General features: G+C 54.1%; 1 protein-coding gene across 4 annotated transcripts; it reads right to left on the reverse strand.

Annotated features, from left to right (window-relative positions):
- Positions 1 to 1,375: 1,375 nt before the first annotated feature.
- Positions 1,376 to 24,249, reverse strand: SGSM3 (small G protein signaling modulator 3). 4 transcript variants are annotated; one of them, XR_004754401.1, is made up of 23 exons: positions 24,133 to 24,249; positions 16,596 to 16,665; positions 15,245 to 15,330; positions 13,960 to 14,026; positions 12,459 to 12,667; positions 12,211 to 12,318; positions 11,751 to 11,894; positions 11,166 to 11,361; positions 10,825 to 10,970; positions 10,182 to 10,409; positions 9,488 to 9,542; positions 6,316 to 6,443; positions 5,929 to 6,084; positions 5,285 to 5,339; positions 4,951 to 5,000; positions 4,213 to 4,365; positions 4,059 to 4,129; positions 3,898 to 3,946; positions 3,502 to 3,587; positions 3,084 to 3,206; positions 2,005 to 2,065; positions 1,434 to 1,646; positions 1,376 to 1,397 (listed from the first exon to the last, which is right to left on the reverse strand). XR_004754401.1 is itself a non-coding variant. In XM_035338689.1 (22 exons), the coding sequence occupies exons 1-22, from the start codon at positions 22,468 to 22,470 to the stop codon at positions 1,563 to 1,565; spliced, it is 2,388 nt and encodes a 795-aa protein (XP_035194580.1). In that variant the 5' UTR covers positions 22,471 to 22,607; the 3' UTR covers positions 1,433 to 1,562. The 4 variants fall into 4 exon arrangements, 1 of the variants encoding a protein (XP_035194580.1); XR_004754399.1 differs by lacking the exon at positions 24,133 to 24,249 and adding an exon at positions 22,408 to 22,607; XR_004754403.1 differs by lacking the exon at positions 24,133 to 24,249 and adding an exon at positions 17,592 to 17,642.
- Between the last annotated feature and the right edge of the window lie 4 nt (positions 24,250 to 24,253).

Genomic DNA, 24,253 nt, shown 5'->3' on the forward strand with positions numbered 1-24,253 from the left:
GTTACAAATATTTGGAAAAAAAAAAATCCATTTTATTAAAAAAATTCCAAACAGCCACGTGCTCCAAAACGTCTCTGCTGCGCTGCGCTGCTGGGAGGGCCCGGGGCCGCTCTGCCCCTTCCAGCTGCGGGTGGGTGACCTGCCTGCCTCCCTTGGAGAAGCCCCTTCACCTGCAGGCACTGCAGCCCTAGTTTCACCTGCACCAGCAGCCCTAGTTTCTGCCAGCCCCTCTCCCTTTGCTGAGGGCCCCCGCCCGGCAGCGTCCCTGTGCCCCTTGGTTTTGAGTATTTCCTGCTTTGCAGGGGCTCTGCTGCAGGGCTGCACTTGGGCAGTGCCGGCAGCACGACAGCTCCCGCCTCAGCTGCTGGCGCGAGGAGCCCCCAGGGTGCCCATAGAGGCTGGGCAGACCCCCAGCTCGAAGCCAGGTGTCACACGTACCCAATTAAGACATGAGAAATTAAATCCAGGCCCGGCCCTGTGGAAAAACAAAGCCGCAGCCCGGCGCTCTCCCAAGATGCAGTTTATTTACAAACCCACGGAATAAAGGAAAGTAAGAATCTAGTGTCATTTCACGAGTAGTTTGTGCTCACAGACAAGCGCTTTCAGTAGAAAGTCACAGACTCCATATCCAGAGCCACCACCACAAAGCAGCAATTCTCCACTCCCCACCCGTCCCTGCCGCCACCGCAGGGCCAGGAGGACGAGTTAGTCTCCCTGAGCCAGCTCCGACCTGAACCCCATCCTGAGCTACAACAGTGCCAAAATATACACACGGTCCTGGAGATAATTTACAGCTTTTTGGTTAACAGTAAAAATCATCTAGAGACTAAAATGACGGCATGAAACACTCTTGGTTTTTAGGGGAGTGTTGGTTTTTGTCTGCTCGCAGAGGAGACAAGGCCCATCCCCTAAGGCTGTTACAGGCTGGTGCAGTCAGGCACCTCGTGTCAGCACCCCACCCGCCCGAGCAGTGGGATGAGGCCGACGCCAGTTCCCCTTCCCTGCCCCGGCTCCAGGTCAGGGGAACTCATCCAAGTGCTTCGGGCTTTGCCTCCCCTCTCCCCGACGGAGGCGAGCCCCCGGCTGGCCCAGAGCAGCCGCGCCGGCCCTGCTCCCACAGCCCCATTCCCCCCGCGCCCGCTGTGCCTCCCACCCACGGCACCGGCTTCCAGAGCCCAAAGCCACCCCGTGAGGGCTGCCCCTTCCCCGCAGCGGCAGCAGAGGCTGGCCTGCAGGGCCCCGCGGGCCCCACCGCTCACCCCCTGCGCTGGGGGGACGCAGGGAAACAGGGGGGGCAGAGACGGGGCAGGCCGGGGGGGACGTTGGTTTTTCTGGCTGGAGCACTTGTCCCCAGGCAGCACCAACCTCGGCCGTCGCCGCCCTCGGGTCTGCAGCTCGGCCTCGCGGCACTGCTGCCGTGGGTCCCGGTGCGCTGGCAGCCCCCCGAGGGGGATTTTGTCACAGGTACAAGCGTGGGGAGGGGAGGGGGTGTGAGATGACAGGGGCGGGGGAGAGGAGCGTGTGCCGTTGAGAAGGTTCCCCGGGCCGGGGCGGGGTGTGGGTCACCCATCTATGTCCCAGCTGAAGAGATGGTGCTTCACAAGCATGTCCTGCACCCCTTCCTTCAGCGGCTTCTTCTCCTTCTCCTGCAGGGAGACAGAGACCCGGGTCAGCGCGCCGTGCCCCGAAAAGCGAGGGGAAGCGCCTGTGGGTGGCACCCGGGCACGCCGAGGTCTCCAGCAGCCAGGCAGCGGCCTCCTGCACTGCCCACCTCCACGCAGCAGCAGGGAGAGGCCCTGCGGTTTGGAGAGCACCGGGGAAGGGAGGGGCTCCCCACTTCCCCCTGCCCCAGCACCGCTGCTCTGCGGGGCGGCCCTGGCAGGGAAAACAGCTCCGTCCGCAGCCTCCGACCCTGCCTGGGAACAGGACAGAGCTCCGGGCCGTGGGAGGAGGCGGTGAGCGAAGCCCCCAGTGGAAGGAGGGAAGGAGATGCTGCCCACTCACCTCCCTCTTTATCGGCAGCTCCCAGTCCTGGGACAGGCTGAAGGCGAATTTGCAGAGGACTCTGCAATGGAAGCAGAACACGGCGGTAACGCACACACCCGGGCACACACCCAGAGCACACTCCCAGCCCGTGCCCACAGCTGCTGCCCCCAGGCACACAATTGCACCAGCCTGCCCTAGAAAAACACCCAGCTTACAAGGGTGGGGATCCTCTTGTTGGCACTGACAGAGCAGCACCAGCCACTCATCCCCCCCCACCCCCTTCCGCCTCCTCCTTGGACTTCCCATCCTGCCAGCCCCAGCCTGGAAGAGAAGCTCGAAAACGTGACTCAAGTGCAACCCCTACAGAGCCTGGCACAGCAGCGCAGCCCCGAGCTCTGCCGCACCACGGACACGAGTGGCTGTGGATGCGCGCAGCTGGCAGCGGGGGCTGGCAGGGCTCTCTGCAGAAGCAGACCGCCGCTAGCGGCGCCCCAGCTTTTGCACCCTGGAGTAAGAGCAGCGTCCTGAGCCCCGTGCCGCACGCGGACGGCATGTGGAGCTCCCTCACTGGACCCCGCTTGAAGCAGGGAACGTGGCCACAGCCCTGCCCTGAGGTCAGGGATGCGGAGCTCGGACCCCAGCACCAGGCTGCTCAGCCCTCTTCCCTCCTCAGTCCGCCCCACCCTTCCACCCGCCCAGCAGCAGCACAGGAACGGGGCACCCCAAGCTGGGGGTACACAGCCCCGTTCCACGCTGGCAGAGGGTCTGGAAAAGGCAGAGTGCCTCCCGCAGAGCAGGTGCAGGGCTGTCTTGGTTTTGGCCGGGATGGAGGAGGTGGCTGGCAGGCGGATGCTGCCTGCTTGTCACGACAGCTCTCCGGGAGCCGGGTGCCGCCCCGACCCAGGCAGGCCCGGTGCATCCCATGAGGCTGTCTAGACAGTCGCTGCTGCCTCAGCACGCGGAAAGAGATCTCCGCAGAGGATGGCTGGGCAGCCCGCGCTGCTGCTGGCTGGAGAGGGTCCAAAACCTGCCACGGTGAGGCCCAGCTCCGGCAGGGGAGGAGGACATCCACGCGAGGCCCGAGGGGACGGACTCACCTCAGCTCACACTTGATCTGCACCCAGCCGGGACTGCGCAGGAACGACCAGGGATGGAACCACTTCTCCACAGTCTGCAGGCTCGAGCACAGCACCTCCAGCCACAAATGTAGTACTTGCTCGCTGCAGCGATGGGGTGGAGGCACGTTACTCGGCTGAAGCCATGGACAGAAGCTCTGTCCCGTTGGGACAGGCTGTTTTCAGCCCCAGCCTTGACCCCAGCCCACAGCCTTGTCCCCGCTGGGAGCAGAACACCCCAACTAACCCCCTGCGGGTCACACTCAGTGGCTGCAGTGAGAGGGGAACAAGTCCCTGCAGCCGAAGGTAGATCCAAACAACCGCTGCTCACGAGCCTGCTCTGCCCCTCCCAAGCTCCTCACACCCACGGCACCGAGGGTGACAGGACCGGGTGACTCACTTGAGTCCGACACAGATGAGGGAGCGAAGTTTCACGTCCATCTGTGCGTGTGCGGCGTCGTGCGTCATGTTCACAGCCTGAACTGCCTGGAGGGCAGGAAGATGTGGTTACTGCCTCCTCGCACCTCAGCCTCAGGCAGAGCCGAGTTGAGCAGCCGTGGCAGCAGCACAGCCCAACGCTGCCCTCCCCAGAGCTCCCCAGCGTGCTCCCCAGCCTCACCCTGTGCCACCCCCCAGCATTACAGGGGCTGAGGTTGCCAGACAGCTCCCCTCTTTGCCTTTCCCCAGTCGGGGAAGGTCAGGGAGATGCTCAAGCATCTCCCCGAAGGGCGCTGCCCTCCAGCAGCCCTCACAGCCAACAGCACTCCACTCCTGGCTGGGCTGGGGCAGCACTCACCCGGTAAAGCAGCTCCTCTGGGGTGAGGACTTTGCCGTCTTCATCGAGCCTGAAAAGGTGACAGCACACAGCTACTAGGAGGCTGCGGCACCCTCCCAAGGCGGAGAGCAGCAGCAGCTCGATGGGCACGCAGGAGCAGGGCGTGAGCAACGTGGCCTTACCTGTAAGTCTTGCAGAGCACGAGGCGAGAATACACGGAGTCAAAGTCCCTTTCCACTTCCCTGCTTGCAGCCTAGGGAGGCAGAGGGACAGTCAGCACACACCGCCCCACAGCCCCTTCGCCCCAGCCCCACGAAGGGAAGGGAGACGTCTCACCTCTTCGATGAACAGCCAGGGGTGGCAGGCGCCCCCCAGCAGCGACGGCTTCTTCAGTCCATGCTCAAATATGGACTTGAGGGCTGGACAAAGCGTGCCTCGCACCAAGTCCGTCACGCCTTCCGTGACCGAGTCGTCGCCAGCAACGGAGTACTGAGGAACACCAAGAGCCAGCTCTCAGTGCACTGAGGAGGACAGGGCGACAGGGCTTTCTCCACCACCCTGCAAGCTGCCTAGAGCTGATGACATCTCTCTTCTAACAGTTACCCCAGCCTCGGGGCCATACTGAGGCATCTGCTCTAAAGAGCTGGCATCTCACTGCTGCTGGTCGCAAGGGGAACAAAACCAGCGCTCCCTCGGGCACAGCTGCTGGGGGAGAATCCACTGAGGTGACCAGAAAGCACCGGCAAGATCCACAAGGACAGCATCAAAGGAGGAAGAGAGCACAGGCAGAGGGAAGCAGGCAGAAACCCTGCCCACAGAATCCTGCTGCGTGCCTGCCTTACGATTTCTCAGCTTTCCTAAAGCCGACCTCCAGGCACTTGCAAGGCCAGGCACTGTGCTCAGCTCCCCGCTGCCCTCCCCGCCTGCATGGCCAGCATCAGGAAGCTGAGCAAACAGGCTTAGGCAGATAAGCTGCCTGATCACATCGCAGGGTGCTCAGCAGAGAGCGAACAAATACGCTCCATGAGGGTAATACGGGGCCCTTTTCAATTATTATTATTATTTTTTAATTACCTCTTTGCTCCTCTCATCCAAGATCTCCACAAATTTTGCAGGAAACCAACCTGCGAAGGATGGACAAAAGAGGTGAGCCTAACATAAACGCTGAGAAACCCCCACACCGGGGAGATGAGGTACCAGCAGAGGCTGAGAATAGATCCGACTTCATGGAGCCCAGCCCCAGAGAAGGAAGCAAGCAGCCTGAAAAAATCACAAGAATTCAGGCAACTGCAAGAGGAAGCCAATTCCAGGATAGCGCCCACCAGCAGCAGAGCTGACGGGCACCCAACCACCATCCTTTGCATCCCGCCCTGCTCTCCCCGCTCAGTGCAACCTGCCCTGCTCTCACCTCTCAGTCCATTCAGCTCTCCCACCCAACAGTGCTCGTCCTTCTGGGAAATAATCTGAAAAACAGCGAGGGGGAAACAACAGCTGAAGAGAATCAGGGAACGACTTGCAAGAAGCGAGGAATGGCGGCAGGACACAGAACTCCCCCCACAGGTGAGTGTGCAGTGCCAGGAGGGCTACAGCTGCCCGACTGCGTGTGCACAATGAGGATCTGCTTTCTTCTCTTTTGCCAATGCCTTAATCTGACATGGTCCAGGGCCTTTAACATCAAAAAGCTACTGCAAAGACAACGCCACCCCCTTTTCCCCAATTCCAGATGGGATGCCCACAGCTAAAAGGCAAATAGATGTTTTTACCGTCTTAGCCCAGCCTGCTGTGAGGCGTTGAACTGGGACCAAATCAAGCTTTGGCTCTACTGCGTGCAGCCAGGAAAGGGACTTTGCAGTTGTGTTGAGAACGCCCCATAAAACTCCACTCACATGAACGCCCTGCCTCAGCCCAGAACCACCCGCTGCTTCCCTTGGACCCCCAGCCACCCTGAGCTGATCTCCTCCCCAGTTTCCCTGCAGAAGAGGCAGTGCAGCATCCCAAACAAGCTGTGTCTGCCCAGTCCTGCCCCGGTGCCTCTCCCGCAGGCCCACGCACCGTGATGATGTCGTTCTTGCGGAAGCCCAGCTCGTCGTCGTCGTGGCGCTCGAAGTCCAGCAGAGCCTTGGCGCGGCGCCGGCGGTTGCGGGAACAGGCCACATAGTTCTCGTGGTCCCGCTGGTGGCTCTCCATGCTGTAGTCCGGAGTCAGGTCCTGGCACGCACACGGGTGCAGAGCAAAGAGGAATGAAAGCCAGCAGATGACTCCCTGATCTACCAGAGCTTACAGTGCCTGTTCCCAAACCCTTCTAGCAAGCAGACGACATCCCAGCAAGGCCCTCCTCCACCAGAGATGGGCCGAGCAACCTTCCCCCTCCACCCGTTACACCCAGAAGTTCCTTCTGGAGCCCCCACGCTCCAGGAGCACGCGGCAGCTCCCACTCACAATGCTGCAGTTCTTGGGATCCACGCACTGGAAGTGCCGTGCCACCTGGAGGATGGCCTCGCGAAGGTCAGCCACCAGCTCCGTCTGCTTGATGTTCTTGGCTTTCAGTGCCTCCAGGTCGTCGTCCCCTGGTGGAGCCCACACGGCCAGAGGGAAGGTGAGGAAAGGAAACCAACCAGACTGTCTCCATTTTTAAGGAGCTGCTATTTCTAACAAATGTATGGGACTGGGAGGATGCTGTCTTTGATCTTTCCGGGCAGCTCAGCGTACCAAGATGCTGCTGTGCTGCCTACACAGCACACAGAGACAGCACAATGGTCAGACTCAGAACTAGGGACATGGCAAAGGTTTCCTTGAACTGAAATTCTCTGAAGACTGAACCAGCTTTTGTGCAAACTACTTCTAATTTTTGCACAGCACACAGGGTGAGAGCATCTCCTTCACCGAGACTTGAAAAAGATGTGAAAACCAAGACAGGCCACTTCCCTGTGTCAGCCTAGAGGTGAGAGCCATGAGAGAGAAGCTTCCATCTTTCATGACCTTGACCTCCCCAACAGCCAAAGTTCAAAGACTTTGGGTGTACACAAATGGTGATAAGTACAAAATAGAAGTAACCCAGGTGCCTTCCAACTTCCACGAATTCCCGCACAAGCTGTCAAACCTCCTATTCATTTATGCAGAAAGACACCTACTGGCATTGGTTCTGTAGGCAATGAATGCATCTGAATGCCTTAACAATTGGGCACGTGATTAATCATTGGCTTCTTTTCCTAAAAAAATCAGTTTGTTTAAATTCAACGTGTATTTTCATAGGTCTATTTTTGCTGTGTGTACATGAAGAATAGCTCCTGCTTCCTGAGAAGCGGTTAACGGTGTCGTTTAATCCCACGTAATACTGATTAAAAAGTCCAAAACTTTAAGAACATAACTGGAAACACAATATTGGATTTAAGATGACTTTTATAATTCTTTTCCATTTGCTATATTAAATGAGAGAATCAGATTTAGACTCGGAGCAGAAGAGAAAGACTGAACTTCTGCAGCTTCTGGACTAGGAGAGGCTAATGCACGCTAACTCCCAGGCCAAGCAATGAAAACTAACAAAATCTCCTCCCAGGGCAATGGGGTAAGAGAGAGAGCACGTAAGAAGTCTCACTGCGGATTCAGACAGAGAGAAAGATTGTAAATAGATAAGTGATCACGCAGACAGGGGGGGAGATTCCTGGAAAATTCATGCTGCTGAGACAGAGTGTGACTAAAGAAGAAACTCCAACCACAGCCACGCAAGCCGTGGGCTGCCCTCGTTTACACGGATTGCTGACTCTTTGTTTCATCATTTGGCCCCTTCTGGCCAAAATCCTGTGCTCCTCCCTCTCTCCCCTGATGAATCCCACCCAAACACGAGCAGGAGAGACAGGAAGAGAGTTCTACACCCTCCCACCTCCAAATACACAAAACACAGAGGAAAGCGACTGGGGTTTCCACCAGATTCACCTCGCTGCACCTGTGTGTGTTTCCAAAACAGGAAATGAGTGCGGGAGCGGCCACGTGTGCTGAGGCTCTATTTTGAGCTGCAAAGACCGAGCAGTTGTGCAGAGGAGGACTAGCTCTCCTGGGTCTCCTTGGTGTGACGACCATCTAACAGGAAAAGGGCAACACGTACCGCCTTTCGTTGTTTCTTTTTTCTATTTCTTTGTTAGAGAGGTGGTCCAGCTTCTTGAGGCTCAGCTACAGGAAGCCCTGGCTGACCTCATCTCGCACGAGCACAAGAGGTCGGACTACCAACCTCCTCCAGGTCCCTTCCAAACAGCTCTCCAGTGATTTTATGACCCCTGTCCAAGTTACTTCTACGTCTTCATTCTCTCTAAGGAAGAAGAATTAGGTTCTGGATAAATTCTTACTCCCACCCGGACCAAGACTAGGTACCACTAGTGGTACAACCACTACCACACACGTTTTAAATAACGTTTTTTTTACTAAGAATAACGTGAGGGCAAAAGCGTGGCAGTCACTGTACATAAAAGCCACCATCAGTCATCTCAGCGATCATCAATCATCTTCTACCACTGACAATCTTGAACCTTGAACTTCAATTTTATCTTGTTGCCTGGGAATACTCGCCATCACCTCCAAGGAAGGTGCTCAAACTTGGCCAAGAGACTGAGACACAAGAAAGATGCACGTGGCAGCATTAGTTGGTACTGACCACTACAGAGAAGAGCTCAGGTTGCAGTAACAACCTTCCTGCCTTTCTTCACTTCTGCGTGCTCAACCTTACAGCTTCACCAGTCCCCTGCTACCATTTTTATATGTAACGCCGCGTGTGCGTGTAAGCAAAGCCTCTGACAAAACGTGAGCTTCCCAGAGACCATCAGGAAAGCTCTTCTCTGAAAGGACCAGTAAAACACAGCTTTACATTTATTCAGGCCATGTCAACCACAACAGGAACATTATTTAAACCTTGTAAACTCAGTACATTCTCTTTCCCCGGAAAAACAAATTTCTGTGGTGAGATGTAGCAATTTCAAGACAGCTAGCCAGTTGCAGAGAAGGTGACGACAGCGAGGTTTACGATAGAAAAGGCTATTTCAAAAGCCACAGAAGTAAGTTGTCTTGGTATCTATGCAAAACCTAGCCTGGCCATAAGCTGGGTTAACTCAAAAGCAGCGAGAATTAAGAATCAAAGATGTTTGTTCATGACATGGAACTCTTGTAGCAGGTAAGGGGAAGGAGCACCAGCGACGTCTGCATTTTCAAATTTTGACTGAAAAAACTTGATGGGTGACCCATGGACCACCCCGTCCTGTCTCAGGTCTTCAGAGATGATGTTCTGAGCTCAGAGGAGCAATATCAGGAGAGTACAACATACAGCCCACGGACTGCACGTGGTCTGCCAGAAGATGTGTCAGAGCATTGGGCAGTGCAAGGAGGACGTTGCACAGGGCTGAGCTGCAGCCCACTGTCAGCCATCACGTAAGGACTCACCAACCGATTTAAAATTCACTTTCTGAGCTCAGACTAAAGCAAGCGAATAGAAACCTACACTTCTTCCCTCTCATCCTTCAGTTCTAGCTCCCTCCTCTCCTAAGCGTTTCCCCGCGTCGCTCACCACCCTCCCTCCGAGGCTGCCAGCTCCACCCACACCACACGACAGGCACAGGACCGTCCTTACCGAAAAGCAGAGAGGTGATGCCAGATTTCCTGCGCTGGGTCCTGCGCCGCACAATCTAAGGGGGAGAGAGAAAAGGGAAAAAGGATAAAAGTGCACGCGTTACAGCAGATTTAGCACATGAAAAGGAAGCAACCCTCCACAACGGTCAGGTCTGAGCAAGGGGCCCTGCCAGGGACCCTGGAAGGGGCAGACAAGTGACCCAGCAGTTTTAGACAGTTGTTCTAGTTCCAACTGCAATGAATCAGCTCTCCTGCTTGATCTGCTCCATGTGCAACGAGTTATTTATAGCTCGATTATTACGAAAGCATAACTGAAGTTCAAGAATCAACCATGATTCAAGTGAATAATTTTAGTTTTAATTCTACCTGTTGCCAGCAGCAGTTCCACACATAATTGTGTTTAGATTTCTAAGTGGATGCCCATTACGTTTCAGAATTGCAGGACTGTCTGCTGATAAGCACACAGATGAGCGTCAAGAATCTATCTCCTACAAGGCCTGACAAACCGGAGCTACTACATCTGCAACTGCAGCCTGAGCTTAAACACAGGTGCATTTCTTTTTCAGCTTCTCAAAGGCTGCTGCTGTTTTCTGACTCTCCCAGAGTTATTTCAGCATCTCAGTTTCTTACCAATGCCTTAATCCCACTCCTACTTCCGTGTGCTCACGTTAGTTCCAAGCAGCCTGGGCGCTCACCTTGGACAAATTGTTGACAGTGGTGCTGGAGTTGAGCAGCTGCCCCTGGTCGGCAATGAGGTAGGCCAAGTGCTTGCGCCGCTGGGTCTCCACCGCCACGTCTGTCAGCGAGCCCGCCACGCGCATGGCCTCCCGCAGCAGCACGTCGGCGTCTTCGATCTGGCTGGGGATGTCCGACAGCGTGTTGAAGATTGAGGCAGAGTTCTCGGACTGGATCAGCTCATCCTCCTGCAACGATGTGGTCATTTTCCCCCACAGAACGGTGAGCACGTGACAGCTATGCTCTTGGGGCTGCTAGATGCGATTTTACACTCAGCGCACAGCCTGGGCACTGCTCTGCTGCACTGAGATCTGCTCCCAGAACTTTATCGGACACCCACCATTGAAATTAAAGTCAAATCAACCAACCAGAAGCTATTCTGCCAGGATTAGGTAGAGCAGGGATCTTCCTGGGGTCAAGGAAAGGGAAACTACTCAGTCTCACGTGCTGCGTAGCACCTGCTGTGCTCTACCTTCCCCCCTACTCACCTTCGCCCTTCGCACATTCCCAGACCACATAGAGGAAGTGGATACAAAACCTTGCCCCTAAAATTTGCCATTAAATACTGAAAAACTATGAAGAAGGAAGTGGGATAGGAGTTACCTTCATGCTGAGCATGCCCAACGTGAGCTGGAACAGCACCAGGGAGCCCTGGTAGAAGAAGAGGTCCCAAATGCGCAGCAGCAGCTTGATGTGGACGACGCTAGCGAAAGAGGTGAGGAACCAGTGCAAGGTGATCAGGGACAGCTCTGTGAGTAGAGACACAGAAAGGAATCACGACAGGGGAATTCAGCCAACCCGTGGGGGCAGACTCCCCCCGAGTGCTGCCCTCCCAGCTTAAAGAAGGTTTGCTCCCAGCTCTGCTGTTCTCCCTTTGTAAAGTAAGGATGGCAATCTCTGCCTGCACACCACCCCGGCCAGAAAAGCTACGGGCACATTTTTACCGATGTCGTGTTCCTGGAGCAGCTTGTCCAGGCGGGGCAAGTACTGCACGATGAGCTGCCGCAGGACGCGCTGGTCCGTCTGCACCCCCATCAGGGTGGTGCTGAAGTAGGAGGCAGGAACCAGCTCTTCAATGATAGCGCACATCATCCAGAAGGCATCTTCTTCTTCCAAAAAGAGCAGCAGAGAGGCAGCCACCTGGGATTTTGAAGGAAGACAGACTGCATGCCAAGCCTGCAGAGGAGAGGAATGCCTTTCCCTTCCTCACACAGACCTGTGCCTAGGTGACCAGCACCTTCCCTCCTCTCTAGCAGCTCTCCTGTAGTCTCTTCCATAGAATGCATTTCTCCTCAGGGAGAGGAACTCTGTCTGTCCCTCCCCCACAGACAGACCGAATTATTCCACCCCTTTGGACACATGGTGTTGCTCTGCTCCACCTTCCCCAGGAAAAAATGTTCCCTGCAGAATGGATTTCCCTTCAACTAGCCTGGAGGCTGCAGTGTCTGGTAGCACGGCCTCAAATCACTCCAAGAGAGCTGCCACAGACAGAACGACCCCATTGCAAAAACACCACTCAAGCACCTTACCATGCCTGTGCCTTGGCAATATCCAATCTCGGGGTAGAGCCAGGCAAGTCCCCGTAGGATCCTTCGTAGCCGTGGCACCCCAATACTGTTCATGTTGGAGAAGCAGGCGTTGCTGGGCATCGTGCGGAGCAAGTCCTTTTCAATCTGCCAGACAGCCACGGACGAGGAAATGGTCAGCTAGCAGCACCCGACTGCCTTCTGCTCTCCGTGGCTCCTTGCCTCAGGGAACTCTGCTTCCCTCCACCCATTCTCAAGTCCTTAAGGACTTGAAGATGGCTCTATCCAAGCACCTGGGGCCGGTTTATTAGCTCTCACTAACACATGCAAAAACAAACAGTCAGACAGGGACTTGGTGGCTCCCAGGAAATACTTGTCTGAACTCAGCCCCTAGCTTCACCTAGCAGGCATGCTGGGGGGGGAAATTTCGTCTGCCCAGTCAGCACTGGGCAGTCTCTCTCACCTGTTTTGCAGCAATGGTCTCGTCGTTAGAGCTGTTTTTCACGATATCCCGGTACGACATCTCTGAATTCCTCTTCTTCTGCAAGGCCCCAGAAAGGCGCATCCACAGCTGAACAGGGAGAGGAAGAGCCACTGAGACACAGCCACGGAGAGCCATAACCTGGCACCCTCTGACCAAAAGAGAGCGGTCCCGTTCCTCTGCTTCTTACTCTGGGCAGGGGGCTCTGCCCAGCCAGGCAGCGCTCTCACCTGTGGCCTCATGCTGTGCGGGATGCCAGCCAGCACCAGCGAGCGCAGCTTGTCTGAACGCGGCAGGGTGACCTCGATTTTGTCCCAGGTGAGGTCGCCCACGTCGTGGTTGTGCGTGAACTCCAGGTGAGCCTGCCACTTGAGCCTCTGCTGCGGCTCCTCTGTCAGCGGGAGCCCCAGGAGCTTGCTGGAGTTTGTCTCAGCACCGTCTGCCTCGGCAAGGGAAGGGAAAGACATGGAGACGAGTGAGAGAGGGAACACACCCGGGGAGGAACAGGACATCCATCTGAAGAAAGCACACGAAAACATTTGTGTCTTGCAGCCAGAGCATGGGAAGGCAAAGCTTGGTTTTAACTTTCTTCTCCACATAGCAAATTTTTTGGTTGTAAGCAAAAGGCGCTGAAGCCTTGAGAGCCAAGAAGCTGTTGGCAGGCCTAACCTCTGTTCACTCCTGATTTGCAGCAGAGCATGGCAGGAATTAAACAAGACCCTGGCAGCAGTCACCCTGCTGGGTTTTGTAAGGATCTTTAAATCACGCTGACAAAAGCAGAGCGAGCCTCGGAGGCAACAAGCAGAAAGCCATATGCTCATGCAAGTAATGAGGCACAAAGTGTTAACTTCGGGGATGTCTAATCACCAAAAAAATCTTTAATAGGAACACCGGCAAATTCACGATGAGAGGGCACCTTAACCCGAGGCCATCTTTCTACAATATACTTTAATGCCAGTACAGGTTTGGCGTAAGGCACTCCATCCTTCATCCTAAAACAGATCCCAACAAAGCAATCCAAACCTTTCTGCTGGCTTCATAACGCACAAGTCCATCAAATGTGCTGTCTGAAGAAAATTGCTCTCTCTGTCTTGTCCTCACCTCCAGGTCATCGCTTCGAGAGGATCCTCTGCAGCTCAAGGTGCCTCAGGGCACACGTGCAAACAAGTTCTGCCCTCGCGTTGTATGGTCTGAGACCTGGAAATCTCCTCTCAGAGCACACAAAGCAGTTCCCACTGTCCCCCAGTCCTTTCTCTTCCTCTTCGCAAAGGCAGCCAGCGGGGTCGTTCAATGCCCAGCTGCAACAGCCCCACACCTCCTTCTGCTTGGCCTCCGGCTGTCTTGCAGAAGAAGGATGTGGGTTCTGCCCCTACAGCTTGCTCTACCCTTGGCCCAGCTGCTGGGATGGATAAAACACACACTGTTGCCACTTGTCTGTGGAAAACTCCCATCACTGTGCCTGCTGGCGCTGCTTACGGAGCTCCTGAGCACAGAGATGCCACTGGGAACTGGGAAACGGCTCTGCTGCATGTTCCCTGCTCCAGACCCCACCAGGCCAGCACAAGGAATGCACGGCCTTTAACAGCAACGGTGGCACATAGAAAAAAATTGACCTGTAAGTGGACAAAACCTAGCCCAGAGCAGCTGCAAAATCCCCCTGCCATACTCGGAAGCACGGGCAGGGCTGCACCCCGGACACGGTGGAAGGGGGAGGGATGGGGCTGGCTTTACCTTCCTTATCGACTCGGAAACCGAACTCGTCATAGTGGAATTCGGGCTGCTCGATGGACTCTTCTTTCTGGGGCCGTGAGGAAGGAGAACAGACACTTTCACCACTCCAGCACTGCACAGCCGAACAGATACAAGCCGATACCGCCCCGTCCCACCGCACTGAGCCCCCTGAGCGACTGCGCTCCTCGCCCTTTTGTTCTTGATGCCTCCCACCACAGTTCCCAGCTGGGGAGGTGCTGCATGCTATCCCCGTTTTGACTCCTCCATGGAAGATGTGGAGCTCTGCCTTCCCACCCACAGAGATTTTCCCAGAGATCTCTTTTCCAGCAGGGCTTGGTACATCTGCTCGAGCACAGCATTGTATCAAGACGAGGACATCCCACCTGGAGGGCACACGGCCCTCCTCATGGGCTAAGGAATCTACACATCAGCCCCAGAGGTCCCTGTCTGCATCTCCATGACACCGGAGTCCTGTCACCTAGTGCACACACACTGCAGGTTCAGCTCCCTGCATTGCCCCATCCTCTGCCTGTTGCTTTCAGTTTTTCTCTGAAAGACAGCAGGCAAAACCGGGATTTGTACTGAGGAAGCAAGCCCAAATTACAGGCCTAAGGAAATGAAGTTCCAGGACTCGAATCTCAACTTCCCTCACCTGTGCTCCTGGTTGGCACTGGGGCACGTACACCGGAGGTTACGACCAGGTTTCTGTAGGGAGTGAAAACCTAGAGGTGCCTCCGTTTCCTACCAGCCCACCTGCTCATCCCGCGGGGTCTCACAAGCACCGCCCTAGCACAGCTCCCGGATCAGCTTTAACCTGCTTCTCTGGGTGCAGCTGCCTTCGGCAAACCCTGCGGGCAGGTTACAAAATTCCAGGGCTGCTTCCTTCCTTCCTTCCTGCTCTGCCCACCTGGTGGCAAGCCTTGAGGCCAGCGCTTCCTGTCATGCGCAAGCCGTCCAGAGCAGCGTGATGGTGACAGAGACTCCCTTCCAGTGTCACCATTTCCACAGTGGAGCAAGAGTTGCAAAACGGCAGGGCAATAACTCACACAAGTTTCTCTACGCTCTGCAAGATCCTCTTGCGAGAGCCAGCATGCAGCCACAAAACAAATGAAGTTCGAGTAGCAAACAAGTGTCTGCAACCAAACCACTGGCGGAAGAGTGCATCTCCCCCTCCTTTCCCCTCCAGCGTTTGGAGACCCCCAGCAGCCACCAGAGTCCCTTTCCTTCTGTGCAGAGCCAGAGATCGCACCCTCCCTGCCCCGCACCTCCCTGCCCCGCACCGTACCTGGGTGTATTTTGCCAGGATCTCCTGCGGCCAAATGCTGGGGGTGAGCGCCGAGAAGGGACCCCCAGCAGAGGGAGTGTGGTGGCCTAGACACAGAGATCAACACGCAGCAGTGAAAACCTGGAAGGACTCCCTGGGAACACGTACACTTGTCACAGGCTTTTCCAGCAAGGAAAGGATTCGCTCCGCAGTTTGTCGTCACTGCCACTCTAGACTTTGGGACAGCTTCCACTTCACCAAAGCAAGTCATTTCAGGAAGTCTTAACCTTATTACCAAGCAAAAGCAGCAGGAAGGCCAAACTGAATTCTTCTCTAACAAAGGGACTTTGGGGGAACAAAATTGTTCCGTGGCATCATGTTATCATCTTCCTGGAAAAGCTGTGCCAAGCCAAAGCAACTGTTACCAAAAAAACACACAGATGAAGTAAACACCTCCTCCAGACTCACAGCACTGAGTTCCCTGACACTGCCACCCAGGCACTAAAATGGGAAATCAGAGCCCTCGGCAGGATGTTCACCTGCTCCCCTTGCTGATGAAGGCCTGGGAGGCTGCTGCTCTCCCTCCAAGGTTGCCAGCCCATATGCAGAAAGCTGCAGCAACCCAAGTATACCTCTCATGGTCTCGTGTGGCCAAGGTAAGCCCCTTCCCAGCCTCAGGTGGTGTCCCACTGAGCAGCTCGGCCTCCCTTGGCATAAAAGCAGATGCTGAGTTTTGCAATTGAAGCAGATAAAGCGTGTCCCAGGCCTTCTGCTGTGCACATTGACAAAAAGGTTTACTTGGCTTTGAAGTGAAGTCTCCCTTTGGGTTATATTCCCTGAAATGACCAGCTGGCTCAGGAAGGAAGGTGTAGCCAAAGATAAGGGGTCGGAGAGATGGCCACTGCAAGAGGAACGTGCTAGAGGAGGCCGATACAAAGTAAAGCTTGTAACTCAGCAGCCCACAGCTGAACTCCAGTTATTCTTCAGCCTTCTGTCTGCCCTAGAAAACTACCACTTTATAGCAAAAATCTCTCAGATCATAAGCAAGCCACCTACTTTGGGGCAAGTCTTAGGAGGAGAAGAGAACCGAGTAAGTCTTATGAAAAATGGGGGAGGCAAACTGCATTACATTCTCCTCCTTCCTCTGGATTCAATGGCTGAAGGAGCTTCAGCACAGGGTAAAAGAAGGAACTGAGTTCCCCCTGAACAAAAAGGCAGCTGTGCCACAAGGAGCAGGGCGATCTCCCTCCTGATTCACGCAGAGCAGTATGTTAATGAAAAGGACGTCTGGAATCGGTAACTCTGTCCTACTAAGCTGCAGATGAAGAAAGAAAAAGCAATCAAATAAGAAGGTCCATTTTTGTCTGCTCACCTGACATCGTGCTAGGTAAGGCTGAGTGGCAGAGGCTGCCCACTGGTCTCAGAGGTGAGAGGTCACTATCCTGTTACAAAGAGATAAAAAAGAATTGATTATGAGGGCATCTCATCAGTTAGTACCTGAGAGCACAGCGAGGGACAGACAGACACCTCACGCACAAATTCCCCAAAGGAAAATTAAATCCTTTAGTATTTAAGCTCCCCATGGTAAAATTAACCTTCAGAGTCTGGAATTCCCTCTTGATTTCACACCTATCAGCTAGAAAGAGCACGGCATCGTCTACCAAATTCTTTGTGACACCACCGGCATTGCTGATTGAAAGAATGACAAAAATCAAGTCAATTTCCGTCACCTTTTCCATCACATAGTGAGTCCTGTATTTAATTATGAATACTAAAAACACACCATCATTCTCTGAATTCACCAGCTGAGGAGAAGGGACTGGAATGGTGAAGAGGGTTTGAGGGGTGTCTTTAGGCTGTGTAAGTCTCAAACAGCTTTTAGGAGCATCATCACAAAACAGGAGCAATGCGTTAGGCGTATTTAGGAAAGAACGTGGGAGAAACAATGTTTGCACACCTCGGATGGATTTTCCAGCTTCCCCTGCTCAGTAAGGCTCAAACCACTACAAGGAGGAACCTGAGGGATGCATCCAGAAGGCCTTGTCCGAGCTGTTTACAGTGCTCAGTAGTACAAGGTTACATTGCCACCGCTGCCTTCGCATCTCAGCAAACGCTGCAGCAAGCACTTGCAGCCTAGAAGAGCCTTGCTACAGCACTCAGACAAGCAGCTAGAAAGGCATCTGGGAACACGAAAGATAAGGCTTCTTCCTCCCAGATTCAAGCAGCTTTCTGCATGAGAAAGGCCGGCATGGCTGAACAGACCCCTCTGATCTTCTGACACCAACTCTGAGAGCAAAAAGAAAAAAAAAACAAGTCCAGCTTTTGTTTCTGAGAAATTATGTTGTCCACACAGCGACCAGCTGCTTACCTGTGAGTTCTGTAAACTCTGTCCTATCAGCCTAGCCCCACTTGCTCTCTTAGCACCCCCCCAGTAAAGACGTCACAAGAACTAGGAGACGAGCACCTACACCCTCATTTCACATGGCAATGCTCACAGCCCACTCAGCAAGCAGGTACATCTGCTGACGGGACTTATCTCCCCTCCCAACAACTCTGTGAATGCATTTTGATGGTTTTTTTTTTTTTTTTTTTTTTTTTTTTCCAGGCTTACCACTGCCCTGCCACCCCAGCTGCTCTGTCCCTGTGCCCGGCCTCCTGCTCCCAGCCCGGTTAGCCTCATTCCCAATGAGATTTAGGAGGCGTGAGGTCAGTCTGCTGCAAACGTTGTGATCTCTAGGTCAGGAACAGCCCACAGGTGGCAAGGCGCTGCAGAACGGGTTTCCAGCCCTGCTTTTTTACCGTGCCTCCTGCAGGAAGGCGTGCCCGCCCCGAGGTCCTTCTGCCACGCTTCCCAGTGCCTGTGCTCTGCTCTCTGACGTGTGCACAGTGCCTCTAGCACAGAGCAGGGCCCCCAGCTCGCTGTTGTCCTTCCCCGTGCCTCCAGCCCCTGCTGAACCAACCTGTTACCGGGAAGCTGGGCCAAAGGGTTGGGCCTGAAGACGAGAACACAGCTCATCACCGCGTTATTAACCCGGTGCCCAGGGGCAGGGGAGGAGTGCCGAGTCCCTCCTGGTCCCAGGGCACATCACACAGCCCGGCCTCCACCTTGGCAGAAACTCTGCTGGCCTCCCTCCCCTGATCTGCACCGGTATTAGGGCGCTGAACTCGGTGGGCAGGTTTTTCCTGCCTCTGGTTCCTTCCTGAAAGCCTGGCCTCCAGGAAAGCATCACCGCAACGGGGAGGAAGGTCCCTGCCGCAGGCGGGCAGCGCACTGTGCAGGCGAGGAGGACAGCTGGATGCCACAAGCCCTTTCCTTTGACACAGGGATACAAACCCAAAGCACTTGCCAAAAGGGGCTCCCAGGAGCCTGCGAAACCGCATGCAGTAAAACTGCTACAGCTAACGGTGTTATTTGCACAGCGCATGCTTTAGAAAACTAGCAAAACTGAAAGGGGTGCAAAGAAAACTAGATGCTAAAAATAGTAGTGACAACTGCCAAAGTCGCAGAACTCCGTCAAATTAAAGCCCATTTCCACTTTTGTGTTACGAAGCACCTCCCTCCTTTACAGCCACTTTGATTTCTTCTATGAGGCAGTTCTGGTCACACAGCGGGCAGCCTTCCCTTTCCTTCTTCCTCTGAGAGAAACATCCCTCGTTACAACACAAGCGGTACCTGCTATTTGCAGTTCTGCTCTTCTGAGCTCACACTTCAGAACAAATCACCCCGCCGCCTCCAGCTTGCCAGAGGACAGCCAGTGTCTGTGCGTGTACCTGGAAAAGGCGGCCGCGACGGCAGCACGCGGCCAGCGTCAGCTACGGGTGTTTGAAGCACTCGAGCTCTGACACACCCTTGGTGGAGCTGCAAACGCATGCCACGAAGGAATACATCCAGTTAGTTTATCTTCCAGGGCAGGCATCCTTTAGAAACTGATTTGCAAAGGAGAGGCGGAAATTTACTTCCACTTGGCTGTGCTAAGCCTCCTCTGGAGGTACTTTCTCTTCCACACAGCTGCGATAGGAAAGATTTCAGTTACCTGCCTTCCTGCAAACACCAGATAACAATCTCCTGCCGCCTCGGCTTTACTGCCTTCTGCCACGTGACACGCTTAACCCTGCCCTGGTCACACCTGGGTGTGCTGGCCAGGAACTGACGCTGTCAGGAACTTTTTGGTAGGATCTTTATTTTGGAACAAAAACTCCTTCCCAGGGATGTTCTTCCTCAGAAGATTTTAGCCAAAAAGAACTGAAATCCAGCAGAAAACCAGCACTGAAGCAGTGCATCTCCAGCAGGTACACTGCTGAAACGCTAAAATCCATTTTACAAAGCAATGCTTTTGTATGCTGCAAACCCTACAGCTAATAGCCGTGCAGGGAGCAACCAGCAAATGTCACCAGAAGGAGCAGAACCACCAGAATCCTTTCTAGATTTTCAGCCACTGTCAGAGCAGCATCACACGCAATCACCTCCTCTGACACTAAGCACAGGAAGAAACTCGACTGCCCACTGAACATGAAGCAACGCTCCGCACGCAGTAAATCCCACTGCCCGACTCTCGGCTGGTTTCCACTGCTCTCTACATTCTTCCTGTATTTAAAAAAAAAAAGACCAAAGGTTTTAGGAAAGACAAGTGATTGCAAAGCCACAGCACTCGTCTGGAGGCCACACGCTTCGTTGCAGTCCTAGAAGCCTCTTCCAGCTCAGCTTTTAAACCTCAAGGAGACTGCATCCAATTTACAATCTAGACCGTCTCTCTCAGAGATCAGAGAAGAAACCTGCACTGGATCGGGCAGTCCATTTCTGCCCCCTCACTCTTGGAAAGCTTTTGTTTTCCAAGTTAAAATCCTGACTTGTGACAGGCAAGGGGAGCAGGAACCCAGTAATCCTGAACCCGGTAATTCCCCTTTGCCTTCCCTTCCCCCAGAGCTTTCCCCTTCAGGCCAGGTAGAGGCACATCCTGGAGCTGCAAATGCCATTAGTTCCTCGAGTCAATATTTGCTCTGTGCGTCTGCAGGCAGAAGGAAACTCCAGCTCCACAACCACCTACGTAAGCCACGAAGCACAGACGAGAAGCAGGCACCTCCTGCCCTCGTGTCCCAGCCCCTGGCTTTTTAGCCCCGGAAAGCAGGTGCCTGTCCTTACACAGCACACGCTGGGCACCGCTCCACACGAACAGCACCGCTGCACAGAACTGGTTGGCCCAGACCCGTGGGATCACAAGAGGAGGAGTTTTTCCTTTCCTGGCATTCCCATCATTTGCGTGGGGAGAGGATATGCGCTGGGAATACAGAGCGCGCCTCCCATCTCACGCGGGGGGTTACGCCAGACCAAGCTCTGGAACAATAGCTGAGAGCTGTTTGTTTGTTTTTTTTTTCACGTCTGCATTGAATGGGGATGGAAAAAAAAAAAAAAAAAAGGGCCAGGACACAAACTACAAAGAGGCGTCCGCTCCCACCTCTCTCACTGCACGGCAAAACTCCCCTCGCTTCAAACGCGGTGGGATGAAACCTGCGGGTGCCAGAGCGCGGGTTTGTGAGAGCCCACATCTTCAAGGCTGCAAAGCTGGCTTCACATCAAATGCTGCTACACAAACACAGACCAGAGCTTTCTGATTAGTGGCTAAGTGGACCCCAAACACCTTTCTGTGAAGCGATTTATTTATGTGTAATAAAAGGATGCTTTCACCCAAACAAGCATGGTGTAGGACCAGGGCACTTCTGCAGAACTCCATAAAAACTCATTTTCCTCCCAAACTTTCCTACAGGCGTTTCTAACCTCTGGGCCGTGAACTTCTGCAAGTCCGCCAGCCGTTTCTAGGATGTCTGTGAAAGGTGATGGGGTTACAGCAACTGTCCAGCTTCCTTTGCTATACAGAAGGTTGCAAACAAGCATCTGTTAGAGACCTAAGGTTCTACAAACCAAAGAAATGCTGGAAGGCATCCCTGACAGCTGTTAATTTATTGACATCATCATCCAAGGCTCTCCATCACATCCAGAGCCAGCCCCACGAGCTCACCCCCGGTGGAAGTTGGATTCCCAAGCTGCTCCCATCCTTCTGTTCCCAGTGGCAGAGGAACAGCCTGAGGAATGCCTCTGCCTTGGTACAGCCTCTGATGGATTTGAGGAGCTTTAGTTGTCAGGGCTTGTCATTGCCACGCACGAAAGGCTAGCTTCAGGCCACTTCCCCCGTAGCTGTGCTGCTCATGCACAACTAGTCTCAGCAAAAGAACCTCAGACTCACCTAGCAGGACTCTAAGCAGGTCTCACTTCATTTGGCTCCAAAAAAATGGCTTTTCAAGGAAAGTATCTCCCACAGCACTCAAGATTTATCTCCTCTGGGGCCATGTCTTTCCAGAACTCAACTTTCTGAAGAGGCTAAACATGCAAAACAGCTGCCAGGATCCCAGCACTGCTTGCAAAGCTCCTTTCTAACACATCACGTTAGACTACTTGGATCTTGCTCCTGCAGAAATTGATATGCACAGATAACGGAGAGGAAAAACAAAAGCAAACTACGTGGCAATCATTAGCATTTATAACAAAACAAGACAAAAATAACCACATTTCCTATTTCTGGGGATCAGGAAGAGTTCTTGCCCAGAACAAAAGGGCTGTCGGGTTATGGACATTTTCTCTCATCTCTGAATCATCAGGTATTACCCAGCCAAGAACCACTGCACTGACTGGGCAGTGACAACAGTTCTCATCACACGAATAACAATATGCCATTTTTTCTCTCTCCTATCTCAAAACCAAATATATATTTTACTTCCCCTAAGGAACTTTTTTTAAAGCCAGAACCAGAACTGCTGTTACCAATATCACTTGTTGCAATCCTGTGTAAAAAAGCTGAGAGTTCCTAAGAGCCAAAACAAACGTGGCAAGACAACATCCTCCCCTTCCCTCCCTGGAGCCAGCAGGACAGCAGACAAGCACGATGAAACACAAACACTCCTCCCCAGTCACCCTGCGTGTCTCAAGATTTGACTGTCTGATGAAAGGTGGCAAGGAAAGAAGTTTAAACAAGCCCTTGTGCTGCTGAGGATACAACGCTGAAATGCCAACACCTCTCCAGCTCTCGAGGGACACTGGGGACACTGCACTCACCACACGTGGTGAAACTATCCACACGTGGTGAAACTATCCACCTGCAGTGCCACACGCCCCAGCACATCCAGCGCCTTACCTTTATCACTGAAGATAAAGTTGCAAGGACTTTTCTTCCCCCTAAGCTTTCTTCCCTTCTCATGTTTTGGTAAGAAGTCTCCAGTTAACAGCCAGGACGACGGGCACCAACCACCCCAATCATTTCCAAAACGGTTGCAATGCCAAACGCAGCATTACTCAGGGCCAAACTCCCTGATTTCTTTGTTACAGCAGCCTGACAAATACCAAGCATGGCAGACACAGAACGATTCATTAAGAATGCGCCTGAGGCCCGCAGCTCATTTCATGCAGATCACCGAACCAGCAGTCCCTACTATTGCCACCTCACATAGGAGGCGTTCATTTAAAGAAGCTAAATATTCTGAGTATAGCCTATCCTTAAGATCTTCAAGGTCTTTGGGAACACTGAGATTGGCCAAAGATACCAGCTCACAGGAAAGCAAGCAACAGATTAACAGCACGGCAATGAAGGCGTACCGAAATGACAACAGCAGAGACCCCAAAGCTGGGGGATCACTGCAGCCCTGGCAGATGTGCTGCACTTCCCTCACCTCACTAGCTGATGTTAGTCTGTCATCCCCGTACCAGCGGGCTCCCTCCTCTCCGCTGCTGCTCACGTATTTCCTTCAGTCTCCTCTGGAGGGAGAGTCACCACGAATGACATCTCCCTGAGATTACCAAAATATTATCCTACACAGGAAAAGAAGAAGGTAGTACCTGGCATTTTAGTCTTTTAAATACAGAATTAACATACCCTTATATTAACGAGACACAACCAATCCCCGCTTGACCTCTTTAGCTACATGCCATGCCTCTTGTCACACCCTTCCCTCCTTTTTACTTCATTACCTCTCTAGGGTAGGGATCCAACCTTCCTTTCTGCAGAGGGGAAGCCACACACACACACCATGTGCATCCAGAAAGCCGTAACGAAATAAATCTTCGTTCCAGTGGCTTTTCCCTTCCAGCTCACCCCTTCAGACTCCGTAGCAGCTGAAAAGCTCCTCAGGTAAGCCAGCAAGCACCCCTATTCCAGCCAGCACCTCTGCCACGGCACGGTGGCAGAGGGCTGGGGGATTCTGCTGGGCTGGGGATTTTGCAGCGCTTGTGGGCTCCAGCCGGCGGCTACCGACCACCTGATGAACACCTCACCTCCAGCAGGACTCGGTCTCTCTCTCACGTACACGAACGCCCAAGGAGCCTCCATTTCCTCACGGCACTTTTACTACTGCATCCCTACCGCTCCCCCCCAAAGCCTCACGTTAAGCCGTGACTGAGGCATCGTGAATCATCGTGAATTAGGATGCTGTGCCATCGCATCCAAACAAACAAACAAAAACCCACAGAGAGCAGCACAGCCCGTCACCGAAACCCACCTGTCTGGAAGAGAAGCACCTGCCTGAACATGGAGACCCCTCCAAACACCCGGAGGGCAGAAAAGCAGGCAAAGAGGGAAATCTTCCTCTCCCGACCTTACCAGCTCAGTGAGCAGCCCCCAGCCGTGGAGGAGCCCCCCAGGCGCTGCCTGCACAGGTTTTAACCCCTACCACGTTGCTTCTTCAGGCTTTTGCTTCCCAGCTTCCTTCTAACGTGTGACACGGCCGAAAATCACGGGGCGCGGGGGGGGAGCGACGGCCCCGGCAGCCCCGAGTCCTGAGGGGGAAGGGAAGCCCCGGAGGCTGAGGGGCGGCCGGCCGAGCCCTCCCGACCCAGGCAGCCCCCCCCCCATCCCGCCCAGGCTCACCTGTTCCCGTCAGCGGCGGCGCCCCCCCCCCTCCTTGCCGCCCGCCCGTCCCCGCACCGCGGGCGCCCGACCCCGCGCCGGCCCCACACGCCGCTCCGGGAGGCGCTGCGCGCATGCGCGG

The sequence above is a fragment of the Oxyura jamaicensis genome, chromosome 1, assembly GCF_011077185.1.
Source record: "Oxyura jamaicensis isolate SHBP4307 breed ruddy duck chromosome 1, BPBGC_Ojam_1.0, whole genome shotgun sequence".
NCBI lineage: Eukaryota > Metazoa > Chordata > Aves > Anseriformes > Anatidae > Oxyura > Oxyura jamaicensis.

Coding starts and splice junctions, on each gene's coding strand:
- SGSM3 (XM_035338689.1), bottom strand. CDS start 22,470: ATGAGAAGGGAAGAAAGCTTAGGGGGAAGAAAAGTCCTTGCAACTTTA. Junction 5,340..5,928: donor GCAAGAACGACATCATCACG/GTGCGTGGGCCT, acceptor GCTGTTTTTCAG/ATTATTTCCCAGAAGGACGA. Junction 3,207..3,501: donor CTCATCTGTGTCGGACTCAA/GTGAGTCACCCG, acceptor CCATCGCTGCAG/CGAGCAAGTACTACATTTGT.